Source organism: Oryzias melastigma, linkage group LG10 (genome assembly GCF_002922805.2).
Source record: "Oryzias melastigma strain HK-1 linkage group LG10, ASM292280v2, whole genome shotgun sequence".
NCBI lineage: Eukaryota > Metazoa > Chordata > Actinopteri > Beloniformes > Adrianichthyidae > Oryzias > Oryzias melastigma.
In genome coordinates, this window is record NC_050521.1 from 23,467,155 (window position 1) to 23,490,062 (window position 22,908).

The following is a 22,908-nucleotide window of genomic DNA, read 5'->3' on the forward strand; positions in this document are numbered from 1 at the left end:
TAAATCAATTTAAACATCTTTTTGATTGAATTATTAATATGAGTGAAAATTATTATTAGTGTATGTTAAAATAAAAAAGGTTCATATTGGAACTCCATCTCCCAGAATTCCTAATACCATTTCCGCAGAAACAGGTTGTCCTAAGGACTGTTGCAAGGGCTGAACTTCCTTTCGCTCCGACATCTTGACGAGGAAACATGGTGAGGCCGATTGTACCTTGGATTTTCGTTAGAAATTATACCATAAACATGACTGTTTGTCAATTTTTATTTGATATTACACCAAAGAGATTCCATATTTTTGTTTTTTTCTGACTAAACGTTTTCTATCTGTACACATTCGACGGAAATGTCTATACTTTTTTGGTTAGCGGCTAGCTTACTAGCTAGCGCCTGTGCATATCTCCCATGCTTTGAGGTGCATTCTTGCTTACAGACCACAAGACACGTGAAATATATCTGGATTTATGTGCCACCGATTAATAATCTCAACCAGAGGATGTTGAAATGATTGCTGATTTAATCTTTTAAATATCTCAGCTTTGAGGCCCTCTCATTTCACTGGAACAGATGTTTGATCCACTAAACTATGGGCCACATTCATTATCAGTCTGTCATATGTGATAGCATCGTAGAATAAAAGTAATTAAAATATTCGGTTTATTAAACTTTTACTACATATGCGCCATTTGTTGTGTAAAATGAATGCACGTGAAGTATTGATAACGAAACGTAATGCTCCATCTTAATAATGTAAGTATTAGTCTATTAAAATATGACAGGATTCAAATGAAATATGACAAATTCAAATACATTAATGGAAGTTTGTTAGCTAACATGATCCTGAAAGGAGAAACTCCATCATTTTGATGTGTTCCAAAAAGTACAACTTTGTAACTTAAGACTTGATTATTTTTCAGCCTCCTAAGCAGGATAAGAAGAAGGACACTGGGAAGTCCAAAAAGGACAAGGACCCAGTCAACAAATCTGGAGGCAAAGCCAAGAAGAAGGTAAGTAAACATGAAGGATTTTATTTTAAACTCCGCTTTAGACCTCTGAAAAACTTGCATTGCTTTTGTGTCTGAGCAGAAGTGGTCCAAGGGAAAAGTGAGGGACAAGCTGAACAACCTGGTCCTCTTTGACAAAGCAACCTATGACAAGTTGTACAAGGAAGTTCCCAACTACAAGCTCATCACCCCCGCTGTGGTGTCAGAGAGACTGAAGATCCGTGGCTCTCTGGCCAGGAATGCTCTCCAGGAGCTGCTCTCTAAAGGTAAACTCAGTTCAGATTCTCATGTGGAAAGGGAAGAATTCACTTGTTTTTAGTCGAGGACATTGAAAAATATAAGTGAAAGATTAAACCTTTTCCATAAAGGTCAGTCAACTAAACATATGTTTTGTATTAATTTAAGTGCTTTATGCCATGATGCTAACATTTACGAAATTACATCAAGACCCAGTGATCAATATTTATTCATCTTCATCTTCTTGTGATCTTTTTATTTTAAATGATATTGATGTGCGGTAGCCTGTCATTTTTTTTTGTGGTTGTTTTCAAGTTCACAGACACGAACTGCTTGGAGGAGGCAAACAGCACAACAATAGATGCTTTTTAAGACATTGAAATGATGTACTCCCAGACATCTCATCATGTCTGGCAATTGTAAATGTACTGGGGATTCTGCATCTTTCTGTCTGAAAGCAGACTAAAATGTAAATGCATCACAATGAGTCATAGTAATGTGTTTCTGTCATTGTGTGGACGTGCTCCACTTTAGTGTCGCCAGGTGATTTACTTGCACTGAGCTCCTCAGAAACCCACACAGCAGAGATTTGCTTCCCTTTACATTTCTTAGTTCACTAAAGCATAACTGTGATTCCTTCTTTAAGGTGGACTTGCATTAGAGTTCACAGCATTGTCATTCTGTCTTCCAGGCATGATCAAACTGGTGTCCAAACACAGAGCACAGCTGATCTACACACGCAACACCAAGGGAGGAGATGAGGAAGCTGCAGAGAAGGCATAATCAGGTACAGCAACCTTTCAGTTTTCATTTCTGCAACTTCTAGGTCTGCTCTCTGTTGGTTTTGTTAATAATTTATTTATTTATTTTTGCAGGGTTTCCTGTTTGTTTCCTGTGAGCTGTTTGTAATGAAAGGTGTAATAAAAATATAAAAAGAAAACATCTGAGTTCTGTTTGTTTCGAGATCCAGTCTGGGTACAAAAAGGATTTGATATTGACCTCTAAACAGGTGAACTTAAGGAGAAAACGACAACCTTATCTCACCTCCCAAGTAAATGTATAAAAGAGGCTAATATAATAATAAATCTAGTGGTAACTCATGACAATTTGGGATTTAATTGATGTTTATACCTTAATAATTAATGATATTGTAGACTTTTTGCTGGGATTTTTTAATAGTTATGTGAGCTAAAGAAAAATAAATTGAATATTTTTAAATAGCGTTTATAGGAAATAAATCAGTTTAATGTACAGTAATTAATCAGTTTAATATGGGTGATATTTATAATTAAATCTTCGTCTGAAACAAATGCGGTAAATGAAAAACTGCTGCTTCCTGCATTCACGCTTCATTTAATGCAAATCATTTTTGGCCACCCTGAAGTAAATTTGACATCCTGACAGCTCACGCCGCTTTCATTGTCAGGTAGATCATTGGTAATTTGATTCTTTTTAGTTTTTCTGTTCACGTCCTCTGCTAAAAGCTGCTGATGGTGGAGGGTCAGGCGAGAGGCTGGAAATGAAAAGGCCGTCCTCACTGACAGGTTTTTGCTCCGGGGTACAGAACGCAGGAGTTCTAGGATGAATGCCTCTGGCTGCTCCTTTGTCACGCCGCTGAGCACCAGCAACAAAAGAAAACAACTGGAGGGTTCAATGCCGCTGACAGATGCTTCATCCACCCGCTCCTCCAAACTAAATTCAGCCTTGGTCTTCACCTCCTGTACTCAGTAAGTGGTTTCTCTCCCAGTAGATGCCAATCTTTCTGACATCCTCTTTCTTTTCAAAGAGCTGGAATGGCCCCAAAAAACCTAATAAATAAATGATTGCAGAGGTTAGGCTTTAAAAAAGGTTGCCCCTGAAAATATAAAAGACTTTTAGAGCAGTCTGCCTTTTGATAAATTGTAACTCGGAGCATTTCTAAAGTCAGAAATCCGTTTGACAACTAAAAAGCAGCTATTCTTTATGGAAAAATCCTCTATATCAGGAAAAAATACACAAAAAAATAAGATATTTTAAATTTCTACAAATTATCAATAGAAAAATAAATCAATGTACCAAACAAAATGATAATATTTAATTGAATTATTTAAATTGCTTACAGGTGATGTGATAAAACTAGCTAATTAAAATGTCAAACTGCTTTAATCCCACATTTGTGTTGATGCTTTTGGCGCCCTCTGGTGGCCGTTGGTCGTGTTACGTTCAGGAGCGCAGGATTTATGACTTGCAGCTGTTGAGTGGCTGACAGACGTGAGGAGGAGCTCAGTTGCTGCCGAGGTTCACGCCGCTCCGTCCGTCCGCCTGCGCTTTGGACCAGAAGCCGCTACACTGAGACTCAACGGTGAGTGCGCCTGTATCAAATAATCCCCCTTGAGCAGTTTGCGTCTCCTTCTCAGACGCAGTTCCAAACTTTTACCGCCCCGCGTGACCTTATTTATGTTTAAGCGTTTAACTTTTTAGAGAAATGACAGGGATTTGGGAAAATCTGCTGAAGTTAGCCATCTGTTGGCAGCTTTGCCATAAATGGTATGAAGTAGTAAAGGAAAACAGATGCCTTTGTGTGTCCGGAGTGTTTTTTTCCCATCATGCTTTAGGTAGAACTCCGTCCGCGTCTGTTTCCTCAGCTCTTTTCTTAATTTTAGTTCACAGCGCGGTCCTATTTTTGGAAGCCGACGCGTCACAGCAGAGTGGACCACGTTACTACACACACAGACAGACAGCCCCCCCATGAGTATTTATATGAACACCCCTCTCCTCCTCAACGAAGTTTTTGCTAACATTTAAACCCCGCGTGCCGACTTGTAAACTGTGTGGAAGCCTTCATGAACAAATCGGACAAATAATTTTCCATCTGGAATGGGACACCAAAACCCCCTAAATAAGGGGTTAAACTGGTAATGTAACCTGGCTTGAGTAGCAATGATACAGATATAACTTTATTCGAATTTAATGACTTTTGGAGTTTGAATTTTAACTTCATGGGATGTTCAGTTACATCTGGAAATCCGAAAATCCGACCTCTGAGAAGACATGTAACGCCACACGCGCCTGTCCGGCTGGAGGTCAGACAGACGCTCAAAGTCTTGACAGGCGGCTCAACCACACCAGCAGCAATACAACATTGTCAAGCAAACCGTACATTTATTTTGCAGTTCTCGAGTTTTTCAGATAAAAAACTTAATATAACTGATTAAAAAGATTGCTCTCACTGCAGTCTTGAGGCAACAGTAGGGATTTTGCCGACATTTAGGGAGAAAATGAATGTAAAAATTTGATTTTTGTCAATATTAAATTTGTAAATATGTTTTAGCTAATACTCTTTCCACATTTACGCTATCATATTTTGTTATGTTATAGATTTAACACGAAATCTCTCCTTTTATCAAATTAATAATACATTTTTAGGTTGCACGTACTTGATTTTCACTATAGTCCAAATTTTAAAGAATGAATTTGTTTCTCTCAGAGACTTACTTTTAATGTTGTTTTTAGATTCAAATGTGATTTATATTTACAAGACCTATCGGAGGACAAATGCACAAACAATAAAAAACTACTAGGATAATTACCAGAGAGCTAGTTTTTCCAGCAAAAAATTACCCCAATAAAAGTTAAAAAGCATGATGCAGATTATAGTCTTTACAAAATGTTACTTAACTATTTGAAAAAAATGTAGCTACCTATGTTAGCATATACTTTCAGATGTAATCCTTTAACTTATATTTCACGTTAGATGTGTATGGATGTATAGTTTACTTCCGTGTAAACTAGGGCTACCACGATTAAGCAACTATTAAAATAGTCCATGACTAATTTAATAGTCGATTAGTTGTTGCTTTATTATATGGAGTCAGAGTGTAATAAAGTTGAAAGTTATAAAGTTATATTTATGCTAGCTTTTTGGACTATTTTAGCATTTATTAAGTTTTTTTTAGGGTTTCTTGGAGTTTAGCTAATATTTCAGTTAGAATATAGCTATTTTGGCTAACTTAAACTTTTATTTTAGTGTTTTAGGCTGTTTTGAAATTCAGCAAATCTTTCAGCTACATGCTAGCTGTTTTTGCTAATTTAGGCCTTTTTTTGTTTTTAGGCTATTTTGGAGTTTAGCTGATATTTCACTTTCATGCTAGCTATTTTGGCTAACTCAAGCTTTTTTTTAAAGTTTTTTAGACTGTTTTGGAATTTTACTAATATTTCAGCTTCAAGCTTGTTATTTTCGCTAATTTTGGCTTTTTTTTAGACTGTTTTGGAGTTTAGCTAATAATTTAGCGACATGCTAGCTGTTTTGGTTATCTTAAGATTTTTTTATAATTTTGTTGGCTAATTTGACATTTAACTAATATTTTAGCTGGCTATCAGCTTCAGCATTTTCAGCATCTTCAGCTATCATCACTAGTATCTTCAGCTGCCAAATTCAGCTTACAGCATTCACACTAGCATTATTGCAGGCAATGCCAGTGTGAATATATGTAGTTTTTAGTTAGTTTGAAGCTAATGATTTTTAAGATGTGTTTTACATCCACTTTGCGCAAGACCCGATCAGTCGTCTAATCAGAAAAAAATTGGTAATAATATCATAATAATATATATATAATATAATAATCGATTACTAAAATAATCGTTTGTAGCTGCACTAGTGTAAACAGATGGCAATGTGATATGATGGCAATGTATTAGTTTTCCACTTTAAAACGATGAACGAAGTCTGTAATGTTCACCAAAGAGAAATGTATTTGGTCAGTTGCTAAAGTTTCCTGGTTTTTGGTCCATTCATCCATGCAGATCTTCTCAAGAATTGTGAGGTTCTGGGCTTTTGCTGGGCCACACAGACTTTCAACTTCCTCGGGAGGATCTTGATTAGACTGAGATCTGGAGACTTACTTGGGCAATCCAGAACCTTTATATTTTTTTTTTTTGCTTGTTTTTTTTTTTCTTTTTTTTTTAAGGTAGCCATTCCTTTGTTTTCTGGATCACTGTTGTATGGGAAGATCCAGTTACATTTCCTCCTCGATGCTCTCACTGATGGAAGGAGGTTTTTCCTCAAAATCTCACCATACTTTGCAAAAAAGCAGCCCAAATCATGTTGTTTCCACCCCCATGCTTCACGAGTTTCATTTTTACCAAAACAGTTCCATTTTGGTTTCATCTGATCACATGACCTTCTCCCAGTCCTCTTCTGGATCATCCAGATGGTCTCTGGAGAACTTTAGGCAGACCTGGACATGTGCTGGCTTAAGTAGGGGGACCGTTGGAGCTCTGCAGGATTTAGACTCCATGACCACATTATGCGTTACTATAGTGACCTTTGTTGCTGTGGTCCAAGCTCTCGTCAGGTCATTGACCACTCCTGAATGTTTTTCTCAAGATCAGTTGCACTCCGACAGATGAAATTTTGCATGGAGCTCCAGGTGGAGAGAAATTGTCAGAATTGTTACAACAGTTCAGTAAACCACTTTTTAGTGGTAGATTGGTTATTTCCAGTCAGTTTAAAACCGTTGTGCTTTCTTATGGGTCCAGATGACCCAAGTCTTACAGTGGCGTGTTATCCATCCCATGACAAATGTGGATGAAAGGGGACAAGAGTTCATGTCTGCCACGGACACCAATGAAAATCAAAATACATAAAAAATAATTAAAAAAGAAGTTCAGCACACTGTCACTCCCAACATCAACATACCTGGTATAGCACAAGGTTTACGAGTACAGTCTTGCCTCTGGTGTCCTTTGACAGCTCTTTGGTCTTGGCCATGATGGAGAGGTTGCAGGCCGACTGTTTAAAGGTGTGGACTGGTTTTTTTATACGGACAACCAGTTCAAACATTAATACAGGTAAATATTGGAGGATTGTTTAGGCTCTTAAAGATCAAGTAGCAGGTCTATGAGGGACAGAATTCTTGCTTGTTTTTAGGAGCGAAATACTTAATAAATAAATAAATACATTCTTTATAAAAAGTCATTTACAGGATTTTTTTTTACATCGTCTCACAATTGTTTCTCATCTTTCTAAGTTGGACAACTTGGAGAATTGGAATCAAAACTTTAAAACTTTTAGGGAAGAAAGGCTGTTTTAAAATATTTCGTAAAACATTTAAATATAGTTAGGAGGGTAAGGAAACTGAGTGTTTATTTTGGTTGCTATGGAAGCGTCAGTCTGTGGCTGAGAAGATGAAGGAAGTGTCCCATTAAGCAGGAAGTCAGCTCCTCCTCCTGCAGCTGAAGTGCACAACCACGTTAATCTGTTCATTTAAAGTGATTACACAGCCGGCTAATTCATTAACAGCATAATGAACACGGAACAAGTTTGTATTTTTATCCACACACACAAGTTTGTGCACTAATATGGAGACACAGCGATCCGTTTAATAGGAAACATTCCTCCTCTTTGGAGGCTGAGTGGACACCTCCTCTGTCAGAAATGCCAAGCCTTAATGAATCCGGCTGATTTCAGTCATGTTTCTACAGCTGCTGCTATATATCTAGGATCCAATTTGTCACGGTGGCTCACAAAAGATTAATAAATACAAACAATCTGAGATACAGACAAGAAAAATGAGCTTTTTTCCCCTCAACTTATCCCTTATCAAGCCTCACTTTCTCCCCTCTCAATACGATATCGCAGTCATTTTTTCCTCCCATTTGTGCATTCATTTGTTTGCCTGAGAAAAGGGGCTATTCATCACCGCCAGCCTGGCAGACCATGTGACAGGTCCTGTGGAGAGGCAGACATGGTCTAAGAAACTCCTTTTTTTGTGCCAACACACTTGTTTCCAGTGTTTACGGCGAGCAGCGAGAAGCCGTCCACAGGCCCTCTCCTCTCTGGCCTCGGGAGCGCTTTCATCCACCCCGCCTCCGGTTGTGCGGGTGGAATACTGCTTGTCTTCAGGGCTCACAAGAAACAAGCTGGAGTTTGTTTTTCCGCCGGCCAGCCAGCTCCCTTGATCATCCTCCAGGGAGCTTTGAGAGGACGATGTGCTCAGTTGCACATCTGTTCACACCGTTGAGGAAGAATTACTTTTTTTTTTTTTTCTTTAGAGCTGTCTCCTTTAACACCATGAAAAATGTCTTTCCTGTGACTTTTAGATGCAGCATCTGTCCTGTATGGAAATCAGATTGGCCTGTCCTCTACTGCTGTAGAACTCCACCTTTTCCCTTCTCAAAATCCACAGATGATCTGGATCTGTGTGGTCTGGGGGTTGTTCTTTTGTTGACTTGTATGATGGAAAAAAGGCCTCTAGAAATAAGTCAAAAATCCTTCAAATTTGAGACATTTACTTTAAAGGGTAACCAAACCGTAAATCGACTTTTTTGTTGGTTGACTTCTATAATTGGGACTTTAAAAGTGATGTCTGTCAGTCATTGCCACATTTGTGACAATTTAAAATAAACTAGTTTAATTCTTAAAAATATTGTCAAAAACAGTTTGTGTGCTGCCCCCTACAGTTTAAAACAAAGTATTACAGTTTAATTTCGTGATTGTTTAAACTATTTAGATCCCACGTCATTTCAGAATTCTCCCGTCATGATCTGCAGCTCCAGTAAGGATAACAGTCCCATTCATCAGCCCCAACCCTCTGACTGGATTTTCAAATTTAGGCTGTGGGTGGAATCAGCGTCCAGCTTCCCTGTTTGGTTACCTTTTAACTAAAACACTGCGTTTGGCCCACATAAACAAAAAAACAACATTCGAACTTTTGCTAAGATGGATGTGCATACCATATAGCTGCCTTTAGTAGCCCCGCTACACTGGCTGTAGCGAAGGCAAGGACTAGCAGCGAAGCTAGAGGCTGAGCACCTAGCTGAGCAGAGAAGCTAGCGGTCCTCATCCACTAGCTGAGCAGCAAAGGCCGCGGCTGATTACCGCTAGTAGTTGTGGTGCGAAGGTCATGGCTGAGCTCCACTAGTAGCGGAGCGGCGAAGATTGTGGTTGAGCATCGCTAGCTGAGCGGCGAAGATTGTGGTTGAGCATCGCTGGCTGAGCGGCGAAGATCACTGGTGAGCGGCGAAGATTGCGGCTGAGCTCACCTGGTAGCAGAGCAGCGTAGATTGCAGCTGACCACCTGGCTGAGCGGCGAAGCTAGCGGCTGAGCACCTAGCTTAGCGGTGAAGATTGCGGCTGACCACCTGGCTGAGCGGCGAAGCTAGCGGCTGAGCACCTAGCTTAGCGGTGAAGATTGCAGCTGACCACCTGGCTGAGCGGCGAAGCTAGCGGCTGAGCACCTAGCTTAGCGGTGAAGATTGCGGCTGAGCCCTGCTAGCTGAGAAATTTGGTGGGTATAGCAGCCTGGGAGGCGGTTCTGGCAGCGCCGACTTCCTGAAAAGGGCAGTTCTACTTTGTGACATCAGCTCGTGAGAACCCGCTAATTTGTATGGGTTGGGAGGGGCTGGTGCTGTGAAGTACATGAATGTATTAAAATACAGCTTTAGAGTTGTTTATAGTGAGGAATGAAAAGTATAAAACACGTAAAAGCTCAAAAAGTTGATTTTTGCATGATATAGACCCTCAAAGAAGAAAATCGAGTCAATAAGTCATGTTTTCTCAGACTAAGATTATTTTACTATTGAAAAACTTTCCTTATAAGATAATTTTTCTTGCAAGACAGAAAAAGAAAATACTTTTTCTTGAACCAAGGGTCTTTTTAAGATTCAGTTTTGGCAGTGTGATGGTCTAATAACGTTTCCTGCCGGCGTTCTCCCCTGTGACAGCAGCATCCTCTGCAGTCCTTTGGGGTTATTAACACAGATTAATCAATAGGAAGTGACACGACTCCTCTCTGCAGCTCTCTGAGGCACCATGGTGTTTGGACACACTGCCCTTGTCACAGTAAAAGCTTTCCCCGCGGCAGCCTGGTGTCTCTGTTATTTGGCTCAAATGTTCTAGACGGATAGCTTGGTCCGGATCTCACTACTTTATCATATTTGCATCCATTTAAGACTCTCTGACAAGCATCCACCCGGCTCCGGTCACCAATCTCCTGCTGCTGTGGTTCTGGAGAGTACCGCCTCCCTGTAATAAGGGTTATTATCCCTTTCCTTTGCTGTTTTTTTCCCCCCTAAAAGGCTGCAGGAAGTCATCTTTTCCACTGGATCTGGATCTCCACTGCATGTGGAGCTCACAAATCCCAGCATGCCTGCTGTGCCAAGAAAGGCGTCACATGGAGTTGTCATTAGACCGACTGTATGAGTGAAATCTAAAAGGCCAAAAAACCAGCAAAATACTCAGAGCCTTGAAACAGACTTTAGTCTTTGAACATAAAAGCGCTTTTTTGATGCTTGAACTTGTTTTCCAACAATAATTGTAGTGGAAAAACCCAATGTCAGAACACCAAAAGGAATCTTAATGATGATCTTAAAGGTAAATGCTGCTGTAACTTAGTTTTGATTCTAATTATTTTAATAATTTAATGATCTTCTTGTTTTATTGCTGTTTTTTCTGATTATTTATGTCCTGTAATTCCTTTTATTTCTCTTTTTCAAAATGTCTTTTGCCATTCCACAGTTGAAAATAATATATATATATATTTAAAAATGTGTCTTGCTTGGATAAATAAAGGTTAAATAAAAAGAAAAACAAGCTGTGGTTGTAAAAGAAAAAGTAACATTCTGTGTGATTCTACCTTATTTAAGTATTAAAATGTCTAAATCTTGAGCTTTAAAAGTACGTTTATACTTTATTCATTTAAATGTCTTCTAATTTCTCCTTCCATTCCAAACTCAGAAATAAACAGATCATTGATCCTTTCTGATGAAAATTGTGTTTTTAACATGATGATTGAGGGCATGTATAAAGAAATTTAAGCTTAAAATTTCATTTCTGAGTATTATTTTATTCAAATCATTGTGAATCAGGAGTAGACAAATGAATGCAGTTTAAATAAAAATTGTATTTGCGATGTAGATAATACGTTGGGCGGTCCACAAACTCCCTGCTCTGCTCCATTCTGATGTGTCCACTTGTAGACGAAAAGATCCATATATGGAGAATGGAGTCCCACCCACAACTCAGAGGTGAATTTCTTTAAAAACCTGTCCTACAAAACGACACAGGTTTTCAAAAAAGTTTTGGCCAAAAAAAAGCATAATCCGAATTAAAAGATTTAAACAGTCTTAATCTAAATCTTTAAATATGGACTCCAATCATTTTTTTAAGCTGGTGTAAAAGCATTCCCAGTGGTCTTTTAATTATGATTATGATGTTTTTAGCCAAATTGTAAATGTATGTCGTTTTCAGGAGATAGTTTTTGCTCAACAGCAGAAGTTCATCAAAAGTTGTGGGCGGGACATTTGTCATGGAGCAACCATAGACCTACGTTAATCACTCGACAAAGTGAGTGTTGACGTAACCGATAGAAAATTCCTTACGTCCGGCTCTCGCGAAACTAGATCAAAGATGTCACCCTGGCTCCCCGATACAAGCGCTACCATTTTGAAACCCGACAACAGTGACTGGTCCGAGTCTGTCTGAGTCAGGTTTTTAGTACTACTGTCGCCAATCATGAGTGAGTTTGTTCACCCCCCTTCCACTGAAAGCAGCTCGGGACAAACTGTCAATCAAACTTTTGAGGCGGGGCCAGCGGGCACCACGTTCTTTTACTGAGACATCTGATTGATCAGTTTATAACTTGAATAACTTGTGATAAAGAAAAAATATCTTTCGAAAAATTAGGATTAGAAAGAAGATGTTAAGAAGGAGATATCAGAGCAAGAATGATTATTCTGATTAATAAAATAACTGAGGAATAACTGTTTGCTGGTTCCAAGCATCGCAAGCTGAGCTGTCCAGTGAATATGCAGTCAGTCGGAGCAACCCCCTCTTTATCTCCCTGTTCTGGAGCTTAATAAGCCCTGCTTATTATCTACGTCATAAAAAAGTAGGAATGCATCGAATATTTGGCTGAATATTACGAGAAAAGCCACATTTGGCATTTGATAGGAGTGAGTTGAAGTAAGGCTGATTAGTGGCACAATGATGCAGTCAAAGTTTGACTTATTAATGAGTATCAGTGATCTTGCGCTTTCTTTAAAATGTCAGGAATGTGGAGGTGTTTTAAAGTGAGTGAGAGAGACAATAAAATTGTCTTTGAAGGCCCAGCCTCATATAATCAATGAAAAGCACTGTATACAATATGGAATTATAAAATTATATGATAAAAACAAAACATAAAAAATACTAGTCTAAAATTTATTATAGGCTATTTATATCATAAGCATAATTTTTAGTCCACTTGTGGTTCTGGAGAACAATATGTTATCTCTGCACTGTTGTCCAAATCTTTCAGTTTGTTTCTGCTGCTCAGCAGGTTGGCGGGGAGCGTTCCTAAGACGGCGGTGGTTCAGATGTGATGATGTGTCGTGTGCTCAGCCCCACAGATGGTGCGGGAGCAGTACGTCACCACCACAGAGGGCAGCGGCTCGCCCAGACCCGCGCCCGACCATGTTTACAAGATCGGCATCTACGGCTGGAGGAAGCGCTGCCTCTACCTGTTCGTGCTGCTGCTCATCGTCGTCCTGGTGGTCAACCTCGCCCTCACCATCTGGATCCTCCGGGTGATGTGGTTCAACACGGTCAGTCGCCTTTGGAATCACCTCCCAGTCGCATGAATCACCTGAGTATGAGTTACTGTGTTAGTGGGATCGGCGGCTGTCGCCGTGGTTATTGGCTGGCCGTCCTAACGCCCAGCGGAGGGTTTATTTCAGGGAGTAAAATCAGCTTCTTGTCTCAGGTCCAGATGGCAGCCCAGGATTTATGCAGAAATAGAGATTCACACATGAAAACAGTGCTCCAAATGGATGTGCTCACAGCTGGTTGGCTGGATGGTTCACCTGAATAATGAAACCTGTGTTGAGCTTTTGTAGGGCGGGATGGGGTTCCTGCAAGTTCACCCGGACGGAGTCGAGCTGGACGAGGGCGAGTCGGAGTTCCTGTTTCCCATCTATGCCGAACAGCTCCACTCCAGAGAGGTAATTCTTTCCATTCTCCTCCCTCATTCCTCCTTCATGTCTTTTGCACACATTTAATGTATCCTGTGCTTCTGCAGCACAACTTTAAACCATGTTTTCATCTGGAAAGGTAAATTAAATCCCTGTTTTAGTGACTCAGTGAACTTAAAATATGTAAACAAACTACTTATAAAGTTACTGGTTAGGTAAGTCTTTCCTAACTTTTAAAGGATTTATTTAAATGGAAAAAGTAGACCCGACAGATCTCCGTGGAGACGAGGACTTTACGGCCTGCCTGCCCACAGCAGATGGGAATACTTTGCTGCACTTGTTTACATGTTGTTGCTCGTAGCAGCAATTTTTTTTTTTTTTAATTGTAAGTCACGTTTCTCTGTTTTTGCTCTACGAATTAATGAGGCGATGTATTCCTCATTTATGGACGGGCAAACTCTCGGATGTGTCGTAAAGCCTTCTGATGAGATTTAGTGTCGGCGGTTCACCCTGAAGCTCAAACCAGCTTTTAAAAAATCCATCTTCCCTTTAAAAGACCTATTGTGAAGCAGATTCTTTATTTAAAGGGTTTGAAAGTGAGTTTTTTTGCAGAACTTCTTCATCACATGTTTATTTAAATTCAAATGAGTTTTTGATTAGTTTACTCAGCTCTAAGTTGTCTATGAACTCGGCGGTGACTTTGTGAATCACATCGGCGGTTTGTTATGATCCTCCTAGAAGTATAGTTTTCATTCAAAACTTAACGTGAATGTTTCATAAAGTTTTTAGCCTTGAAATGTTGGTTTCAATCAAACATAACTAGAGTTATGACAGATAATTGTCTGTGGAATAAATCCTCTGATCTCTGCACACAGTGGAGTCTTAACTCTTTATTAAGACTTTTTTCTAATAGTTTTGACCTTGTTTTTGGATTTATACATGTTTATTTTATTTCTACATGTTTCATCTTTGATCTACATTTTTGTGATTTTTCAAGTAAAAGAGTGACCAAATGTACTGCTTGGAATTGAGTTTTTTGGACAGTTCCAGGTTCATTGTTTAGTTACACTCATCGGCCACTTTATTAGCTCGCCAGTACCGGGCTGGACCCCCTTTGGCCTCCAGAACTGCCTTAATCCTTGGTGTCATAGATTCAACAAGCAATCGTTCCTCAGAGTTTCCTCCATAATAAGATGACAGCATCTCACAGTGGCTCCAGGTTTGTCAGCTGAACATCCATGATGACAATCTCCTGTTCCATCACATCCCAAAGGTTCTATTGGGTTGAAATGTGGAGGTCATTAGAGTCCAGTGACCTCATAGTCATGTTCTAGAAAGGATTCCAGCTTTATGACATGGAGCCTTATCTTGCTGGAAGTATCAGAAGATCTGTGGTCATAAAAGGATGGACATGGTCAGCAACGATACTCAGGTAGACTGTGGTGTTGGAACCATGATCAACTGGTACTGAGGGGTCCAAAGTGTGCCAAGAAAAGTGTCTTCAATCACCTTTCTTCTCCATTCTGATGATCAGTTTGAACTGCAGCAGATCATCTTGATCATGCCTACACGCCCAAATGCATTGAGTTGCTGTCATGTGATTGGCTGATCCGAAATTTGTGTTAACCAGCAGTGTTTAATTAAAGTGGCCGGTGAAAACAACAGTTTTAAAGATGGATAAACAGAGAAAGATGTAAAGTAGAAGCAACATCAATAAAGGCCCTGAACTACTAAGGGTGAACAAAATTAATTCTGCTATGTAGTAATGTGACAAGCGTCTCTGTCATTTTCAAGTGTCACAGACCAAGTGTTGCATTTTACCTAAGATGAATCTAGACTCTTATTTTTGAAAGAACTTGACAGCAGGAGTTCATCTGGCTTAGATATCTGCCTCATGGTGGCGTTGGAGGGAAAGCGAGCTCCTCTGGGACCGTGAGTGTTGTAAAGATCCATCAAAAAGCTGTTTTTGTAGCCTGGACTAACCCATCTATCAGTGCTGCAGCCCCGCAGAGACACGCTGCCTACACAACTCCATGAAATCCTTCAAATCTGAACAGTTCACATAACATTTTATGTCATCGTGTTAAAAAGAGGATCCTGATAGGACAACTTCTCCTTTATTTGTCCCTCTCTTCCTCCCAGGACTCCTCTCTCCTTGCACACTCATCAGAAAGTGTTTCCCTGGACGCCCGTGATGGGAACGGCAGTGTCACAGGGAGGCTGTCTGTGGGTAAGAAGGCGCTGGCGTGCAGGGCTTTAGCCTCACACCTGTTTGATGCAGGAGGACGATAGAAAAAGACATTCAGCCCTCCGTCCTGTGGGGATTTCTGCCTCTAAATTAACAAGAGGTCATCTCTCAATTTCTTATCCTTTCATTTCCATCTCAAACTTATTACCCCTCCTCCCCCTCTGACATCACGTCTGCAGCTGCAGTCTTGCACGACGGCTCTAAAACCTCTGGAGGGTCACATTTGTACATTTTTGTGGTTCACTAGTGGCTAAATTATGTCATTCTATCACTGAACGGCTGGGAAATGACCCAAATAGTTGCTGCTCCACAGTGACAGTAACTGTCCTTCATCACAAAGTTGTAAAAATGCTTCTTGAACATATTTCAAAGCACAGACCTGGGTCACATCTGCTCACGCTTCTGCTGGGAAGGACGGGAAAGGTGGATGTTCATGCCTTTTTGACGAGGGAGTTCATCCCAAATGCTTCCGGATTGAAGAGCATTTGAAAAATAAAAACAATTTGGTTCCTCTAGTTAAAATCGGACAGTTTCTGCAACTTTTTCAGATGCCAAAACTATTCTAAATGAAGTAAACATAATTCCATACATGTTTTTATATTAAAATTTTTTATTTTTGTTTTTTATATATATATATATATATATATATACACCCCTCAAAGTTATACAGAAATGGTTATTTAACTGACTGGTCGCAGCTTTTCTTATGGAGTGTTACAAAAACAGTTGTGTGTCCTGAAAGGTTGAGGTTTTGTCCCATGAATAAATGAGAGGTCACAGATCATAACAGCTGTAGGTTTGTAGATGGCTGTGCTCACAGGCAACATGTCATTGGAAAAATAGAAAATAATCAAAAAAAAGAAAGTCTTTCCATGAGTTCTTAATGTTGGATTTTTCTCTCTGAACTTGGATAAAGCACTAAAACTGTCAGTTTTTATGTTGGGCTTTCAGGCTATTTAATTATTTAAAGGGGATTTTTTTTATCTAATCTGTTGAATTTTTTTTTTTTTAGTTTTATGTCAAAAAGGGAAAATGATCTTTTAGGGTGTTTAACGGCATCTTCTATCTTCTACCCATTAAAGACATTCTTTATTATTATCTGTAAAAGTTGTTTATAAGACACTGATATGAATGTGATAATGCAACCTGTTATATATAATGTTTCATCATATGTAACATTTCATTTGAAGCTTTTTTTTTCTCTGAATGTGCCATCAAATTGGCTCAAACTTGTCAGGTGACTTTACTTTTCTGACCTTTGGTCATGAATTCTAATGGGTTTATTTCAAGCAATCAAAATAAAAAAAATAGTAAAGAAGACAATCAAAAGAAACGTATATCTCACTTGAGATGGTCAGTCGTAACTTGATTAGAAAAATAAAAAGATTGCCATAAATATACATCAACAAACACATGTAAATGATGCCTTTATAAATATTTTTAATCATAAATAGACATATTTCAATTTGCACATACAGTACATAACACACCGAATCAATTAAATATGAAACTTTCAGAAATAATTTTGTAATATTGTAATTATTTGCTCAAAAAGGAGTGTGAGAAAGCATACTTATTTTCCGTACTTAAAAGCCTAAACTTTGTTCAAAAATCGTCTGTGTGCCTCATAATCCGGTGTGCCTTTTGTGTTTACCAAGTTCTAAAATCTGTAAAGTGTTCTTGTGCAACTTTGGGAAGTCTTCGCTCCATCGAGTGTCGGATCATTTCTCGCTGACACAGCAGCAGCGAGCGCACGGATGGTCACGCTGTGCACATTTTGAGGGAAACAATGTGGATGGCGGTTAAGTTTACCACATCTCAAGTTACTACAGAAACCCACATTAGTACAACAAACACATAAAGATCGTCCAGCATTTCAGAGCACAAGTTTTACCCGCCCTGCACCATTACGTGTGCGCAGTCCCAATAACACGCGGATGAGTACTGGTGTCAAGCCAGCACGCTCTCGCTAAACTGCTGTCAAGTGAGCCCTCTCTGGAATACGGCGTGCGACTGGAATACGGCGTAGCTTCTTGTTATGTTATTTTAAAACTGTAGTTTTTTTTTCGCTTAAGTACACGATTTCAATTGAGCAGTACTACAAAATACCACATCAGATCTGAGTGAAACTTTGTGGGTGACATAACAAGAAGGGATACTATAAGTGAGAAGTGAAATGATTCTGTGGAAACTAGGAGTTTTCATTTTATGAGTATTTTAAAAGTGTACTTTTTTTTCGCTTAAGTACACAATGTCACCAGGACAGTAATGCAAAATACCACATCAGATCTGGCTGAAACTTTGTGGGTGACATAACAAGAAGGTATACTATAAGTGAGAAGTGAAATGGTTCTGTGGAAACTAGGAGTTTTCATTTTATGAGTATTTTAAAAGTGTACTTTTTTTCGTTTAAGTACACAATTTCAATTGAGCAGTACTACAAAATACCACATCAGATCTGGCTGAAACTTTGTGGGTGACATGACAAGAAGGTATACTATAAGTGAGAAGTGAAATGATTCTGTGGAAACTAGGAGTTTTCATTTTATGAGTATTTTAAAATTGTAGTATTTTTTTCGCTTAAGTACCCAATTTTAACAGGGCAGTACTTCAAAATACGACACCAGATTAGAGTGAAACTTTGAGGGTAAGAGTACATGAAAGGATAATATAAGTGAGAAGTGAAATGGTTCTGTGGAAACATGGAGGTACCTTTTACTCTTTCTTTGAAATGAAGCCTTTCTTGCTGCTACCGTAATGATTGTATTAAAGTCGCACGCCGTATTCCAGAGAGGGCTCACTTGACAGCAGTTTAGCGAGAGCGTGCTGGCTTGACACCAGTGGATGAGTTGTCTGGCAGCGTTCTTTTGTTCGTCATGTTCTGAAATTGTCCATTTTGGTGAAACTAGAGCTGCGTCTGATTTTGAGTGTTCTGGAAAGTCCGCACCCCTCACATGCACGGCTGTGTGCCGATCAGAGATACGACCAAATTTTACGCACATGTTCTTCCAGTATGTTTGCCGCCGCCACCTGACTGCGCAAGAGTCACTCCGATTCAGCCCTGCTAAATAGTGTTAGATCACACTCGCCAGGTCCCTTCAGACTCTAATAGAAAGGTTCTCCAGAGGAAAAGCGAAGTAGAGCGTACGTCTGTGTCCGCGGGAGACACTTTCACTGGGAGGCAGCGCCGGACGAGTTACACCCCCATATGTGAAGGGACTGTGGGCTAAAGATCTGCTGTAACTGGTGTCTGAGCTTTCGCTAAAGCCGCCGGCATCATTGCTGGCAATGAGACCGACAACGATGAGAGGGAACCGGAATGTTTGATTATGCAGAAACCCCAAAGATGTTTTGAGGGAGAAGATTGATTAAAAAATAATAAGAGTGGTTTGTTAAATAGATGAATAAAGTTTAACTAAACTCATTGTTCTGCTTCTGTTGCCTTCTTGTGCATTATAACACAGTGCGCCCTATTGTGCGAAAAATACGGCAATTTCACCCCTATTATACTTCTGTTCTTTATTATTAGATACATCTCTGTGTGGATTAAAACCCCAACAGGAGGCAGATAACTGAACTTCACAGTCAAGAAGTTTTTTATTTTTTCATGAATGGCAGGTATTTTTGTTGTTCTTGCTCCAGGTGCAAAACAGGCCCGAGGGCAGACTCAAAATCTGCTCATTACCTCCCAGGAAGGCAACATGCTGTTCAGCGCAGACGGCAGTCAGGCTGTGATCGGACCGGACAAGCTGCGAGTCACAGGTAGAGCAGCGGAGGCAGCATGGCACGCTGCAGCATCGGTTTGTTTTAAGAAGGAGAGAATAAAAAACAGACAACAGAAGCAGCTGGGTGTGAAGGCAGCTGAACGCATGCATCTCTGCTTTAAGCTATTTGCTTTTAGGTTCCCCCGGAGTTCACCCACTGTCTGAGGTTTGCACCAGAATCCCAGAGTGAACCTGTTCATTTGTGATGCTTCTGCTTATGATTGAGGATTATTCAGCCCTTAAAATAGACTCAACTGGCATGTGGAAAAGTTTTGTTTGGAATTTAAAAAGAAAAATTCTGGTTCCATGCAGAGCTTCAGCATAAATGACAAAAAGACATTCAGGCCCGTCTCTAACAGGGTGCTGAAGTCCAGGAGCATTTTAGCTCCTAATGTGTTGACAAAAGGGATGTTCTGATTCAACTGGGATCAATCACGTCGTTTCAGACCGAATCAAAATCGGATGTTGTATCCCGATCAGATCGGATATTAATTTTATTCTCATTATTATAGCCAGTGTCTCATATTTCAATGTTATTTTTACAGGTAAATACTCGACTGTTGCCACAAAACACAGTAGAATAAAGTTCTAGTCTGAGCAGGAGGTGCTCAAAAACAGTTTGATAAAGTTAGCAAGAAATTCAGACTCACAAACTCTACGTTTTAAACTGACATAAAGTGTCTCTATTGGTTTGACTTAATGTGAATATTGACATACAAATGTATTTTAAAAGACAAAAAGATTTAAATGGAGAGACACTGCCAAGAGACTGTCTACAAAATGCAAAAAAAAGTGATCCAAATAAAAACTCATGATCTCTAAAAAACAATCCAAACTAATGATTGGTTATATTGATATTAGCTAGTCGTGTATACATTGGGTCGCGTCAGAATCCATTGGGGTTACGTTAATGGTTGAAGAATTACGGTAGTCATTAGAGCGAAGACTGGAGCTAAAGTACAAAAGCCGGAAACGGCCTACCCTGTTGCTCAATTCAGCTCCAAAAGCCACGCCCCCTCAGAGGAGATTTTGGAAACAGAAGCTTCAGATCAACATGAAAAATGGCTTTTTAAGACATTTAGGTTGTGGGGATTTGGTTAAAAACTTCATAATCATCATGAAAACACTACTGAGAATGTTTTTTTAAATAAAACAAATTGTCAAAGGGGGAAAAAAAGCAGGCTGTTTTCGGCTTCCATACCAAAGAGTTACTATTTCATTATTTTTTTACTGAAGTCACCGATCTGCTTTTCCACAATGATTTTAGCATCTAAATAATGCAGAAGCGGTGAAATGAAGCTGAAATCTTCCCGTTTGCTCCTCAGGTCCTAAAGGTGCTGTGTTCCAGCACTCAGTGGAGGTGCCCCAGCTGAAGTCCGAACCTCTCAAGAACCTGACGTGAGCACTCCCAACACTCGCGTGCGTGGTGTTAACAGCAGCTCTTCTTGAAGCTCAGGTGTGTCTCCGCAGGCTGGAGTGCCCCACCCGCTCCCTGAGCATGGACGCTCCGAGAGGAGTTCACATCAAAGCGCTGGCTGGAAACATTGAAGTCTCCTCCAAAATGGATGTGGTCCTGCACTCCAGTGAAGGACTGGTAGGAAATGCACTTCACACGTCCTGCTGCTCTTCTTCTTCTCCAGGCTTGTTCTTTCTTTAGACCAGCTGGGGGATTTCTACAATACTCTTTTTGCTTGGAAACACGCAGCCTTCTGATTCCATGATCTCTGGGGGTCACACCTAGAAGCTCTGAAGCTACTTAAGAACAACTCCGCTTTTTATGTTCATTGAATATTTATGCCCATGAAACTCCCCCGGAGAGCTGCTGCTGCTTCTGCTGCTGTAACGTGTTCTTTAGAATTTAAAGGACTTTGGTGTATTTTTGGACAGCATTATTCTGTATTTATGAGCGTGGATTTTTATTTAGTCAGAAAAAGTGCAGTTCTGTCTACAGGCTGCAGTGAGCTCATCGCCTCTGAGGCAAACGCATGAAATAGTATCTGACCGCTAACTGAGTGTTTTTGGCTGAATCACAACAATCCAGCTGATCTTTGTTGAATCAGTTCACAGTAAATCAGCTAACGGAAATTTCATTGCGTTTCTTTTGCCGCTAGAGGAAATGAAATCGCATGAACCTGAACTTGTTGCTTGTCTGAATGCATGACTGCAGTCTGCGTGTTGAATGATCCTTGGACATGTCCGCTGTGCAGCTGGTGCTGGATGCAGAGACGGTCCGCATGCCACGCCTGCCCCTGAGCGAGGAAGGGGTCTCCGGAAATGCTCAGGGTCTCTTCGAGGTCTGCGTTTGTCCCAGCGGGAAGCTCTTCCTGTCCAAGGCGGGAAGAACATCCACTTGCAGCGAGTATCAGGACTGCTAGATAGACTCAGACGAGGTCGTCCGCTATTTTCCGCTCCCTGAAGACGAATCTCCGGGAGCAACAAGCACAACCGTCTGTACGGAGCAAAGCCTTTCCTTCTCTTTAAACATTATTTTTTTGTATGTCACAGTAGATCTGCAGTGATCCCTCTGAGGCTGCTGAAAACACATTTGCCCGCTGGCTGTCCTGTGCCAAAAGAAATCCTTTTAAATTTTAATTTGTTTGTACAAATTGACCCTCAATTCTAACATTTTCAGCATTCACAGAAGAATTTCTGTACACTAAATGTCATGGCTGGGCAATGAGGAGCTGGTCGCAGCTTACATCCTATGCAATATTTTTTTATGGTGCAATAATTTAAAAAATCACAGTTCAAGGACTCAGAAAAAAGAGAATCTCCCACATGGAGACAAAACTTTATTAAAAGAATATTTCTGATTCTGAGCCTTTATGTGATTGATTTGTTTAGACATTTAGCATGTCTTTATTTAAAAGGGAGAAACACCCAATGATGATGGTTTAGTTTGATGTTTTTACTTTTTTTTTCTTCTTTGATTCAAATGTAGATTTAAAAAAAAAACTACCAGCAAGCCTTAATATTAATTTACTTTATTGCATGATTTGGAATAAAAGACAAAGTAGTTGTTGCAGGTAAGGAGAACTTTGTTATGAATCTCTACAGCCAGGAAAACATCATTTCCCACTACAAGAAAATGGATAAAATAAGATATGTGTGGATTTATAAGGACTTTTTTGTTCTTTGTAACATATACATTTGTTTATATGCTGTGTAATGAGAGTGACAACCCCTGTTTATTGTCCGAAATGAGTTTTTGTGAGGCTAACGTGGTTGTATCTCACCGTTTTGTGTGCATTGTGTTTTGATGGTAACAGCTGATGAGAGCGTAATGTGCTTTTCACCTCCTGTTCAGCAGAACTAAGATTTATTTATTCATTTTTTACTTTGAATAAAGTTTGTTTTATTCATGGAGTGCCTGACAATCCAGTTTTTAAAACTTTTTGAATATAAAAACATGCATCAGTCCTTTGCTTTTTTTTTTCCTTTGCTCTACTGTAACATTAATAATTAAAGATTGATGCAAAATGGATCTTGCACAGCCACCTAGTGGAGGAACTCTGTGATTGCAAAAAAGGATTTAGTACAATAAAAAGTTTGTTTTCACATCTATTTTTCACTTTAAGAGAAAAAAATTAACGATTCCAATAAAGAATAAATGCATTTGTGTCAGCATGTAACTTTCTCTATCAGGTTATCGGGTTTCAGAAATGCCACTAATGAAGAACATTTTAAAAAACATGTTATTTATTATTTGATCTGACCTTCTTGAT

General features: G+C 39.6%; 2 protein-coding genes across 3 annotated transcripts in view; both read left to right on the forward strand.

Moving 5' to 3' along the window:
* Positions 1–2,183, forward strand: part of rps25 (ribosomal protein S25) — a 2,516-nt gene extending 333 nt beyond the window's left edge. Inside the window, exons 1-5 of one of the 2 annotated variants that reach the window (XM_024283556.1) lie at positions 8–200; positions 920–1,009; positions 1,089–1,272; positions 1,935–2,030; positions 2,119–2,183. In XM_024283556.1, the coding sequence (XP_024139324.1) occupies positions 198–200; positions 920–1,009; positions 1,089–1,272; positions 1,935–2,026 (369 nt within the window). In that variant the 5' untranslated portion in view covers positions 8–197 and the 3' untranslated portion in view covers positions 2,027–2,030; positions 2,119–2,183. Of the gene's footprint in view, positions 1–7; positions 201–919; positions 1,010–1,088; positions 1,273–1,934; positions 2,031–2,118 lie in introns of those variants that run through there. The other variant, XM_024283554.1, reaches the window with a different exon arrangement.
* Positions 2,184–3,444: 1,261 nt separating this feature from the next.
* Positions 3,445–22,549, forward strand: sgcg (sarcoglycan, gamma). The gene is made up of 8 exons (XM_024283550.2): positions 3,445–3,584; positions 12,603–12,805; positions 13,097–13,201; positions 15,314–15,401; positions 19,062–19,181; positions 20,509–20,581; positions 20,654–20,777; positions 21,391–22,549. The coding sequence occupies exons 2-8, from the start codon at positions 12,611–12,613 to the stop codon at positions 21,556–21,558; spliced, it is 873 nt and encodes a 290-aa protein (XP_024139318.1). The 5' UTR covers positions 3,445–3,584; positions 12,603–12,610; the 3' UTR covers positions 21,559–22,549.
* The last annotated feature ends 359 nt before the right edge of the window (positions 22,550–22,908 follow it).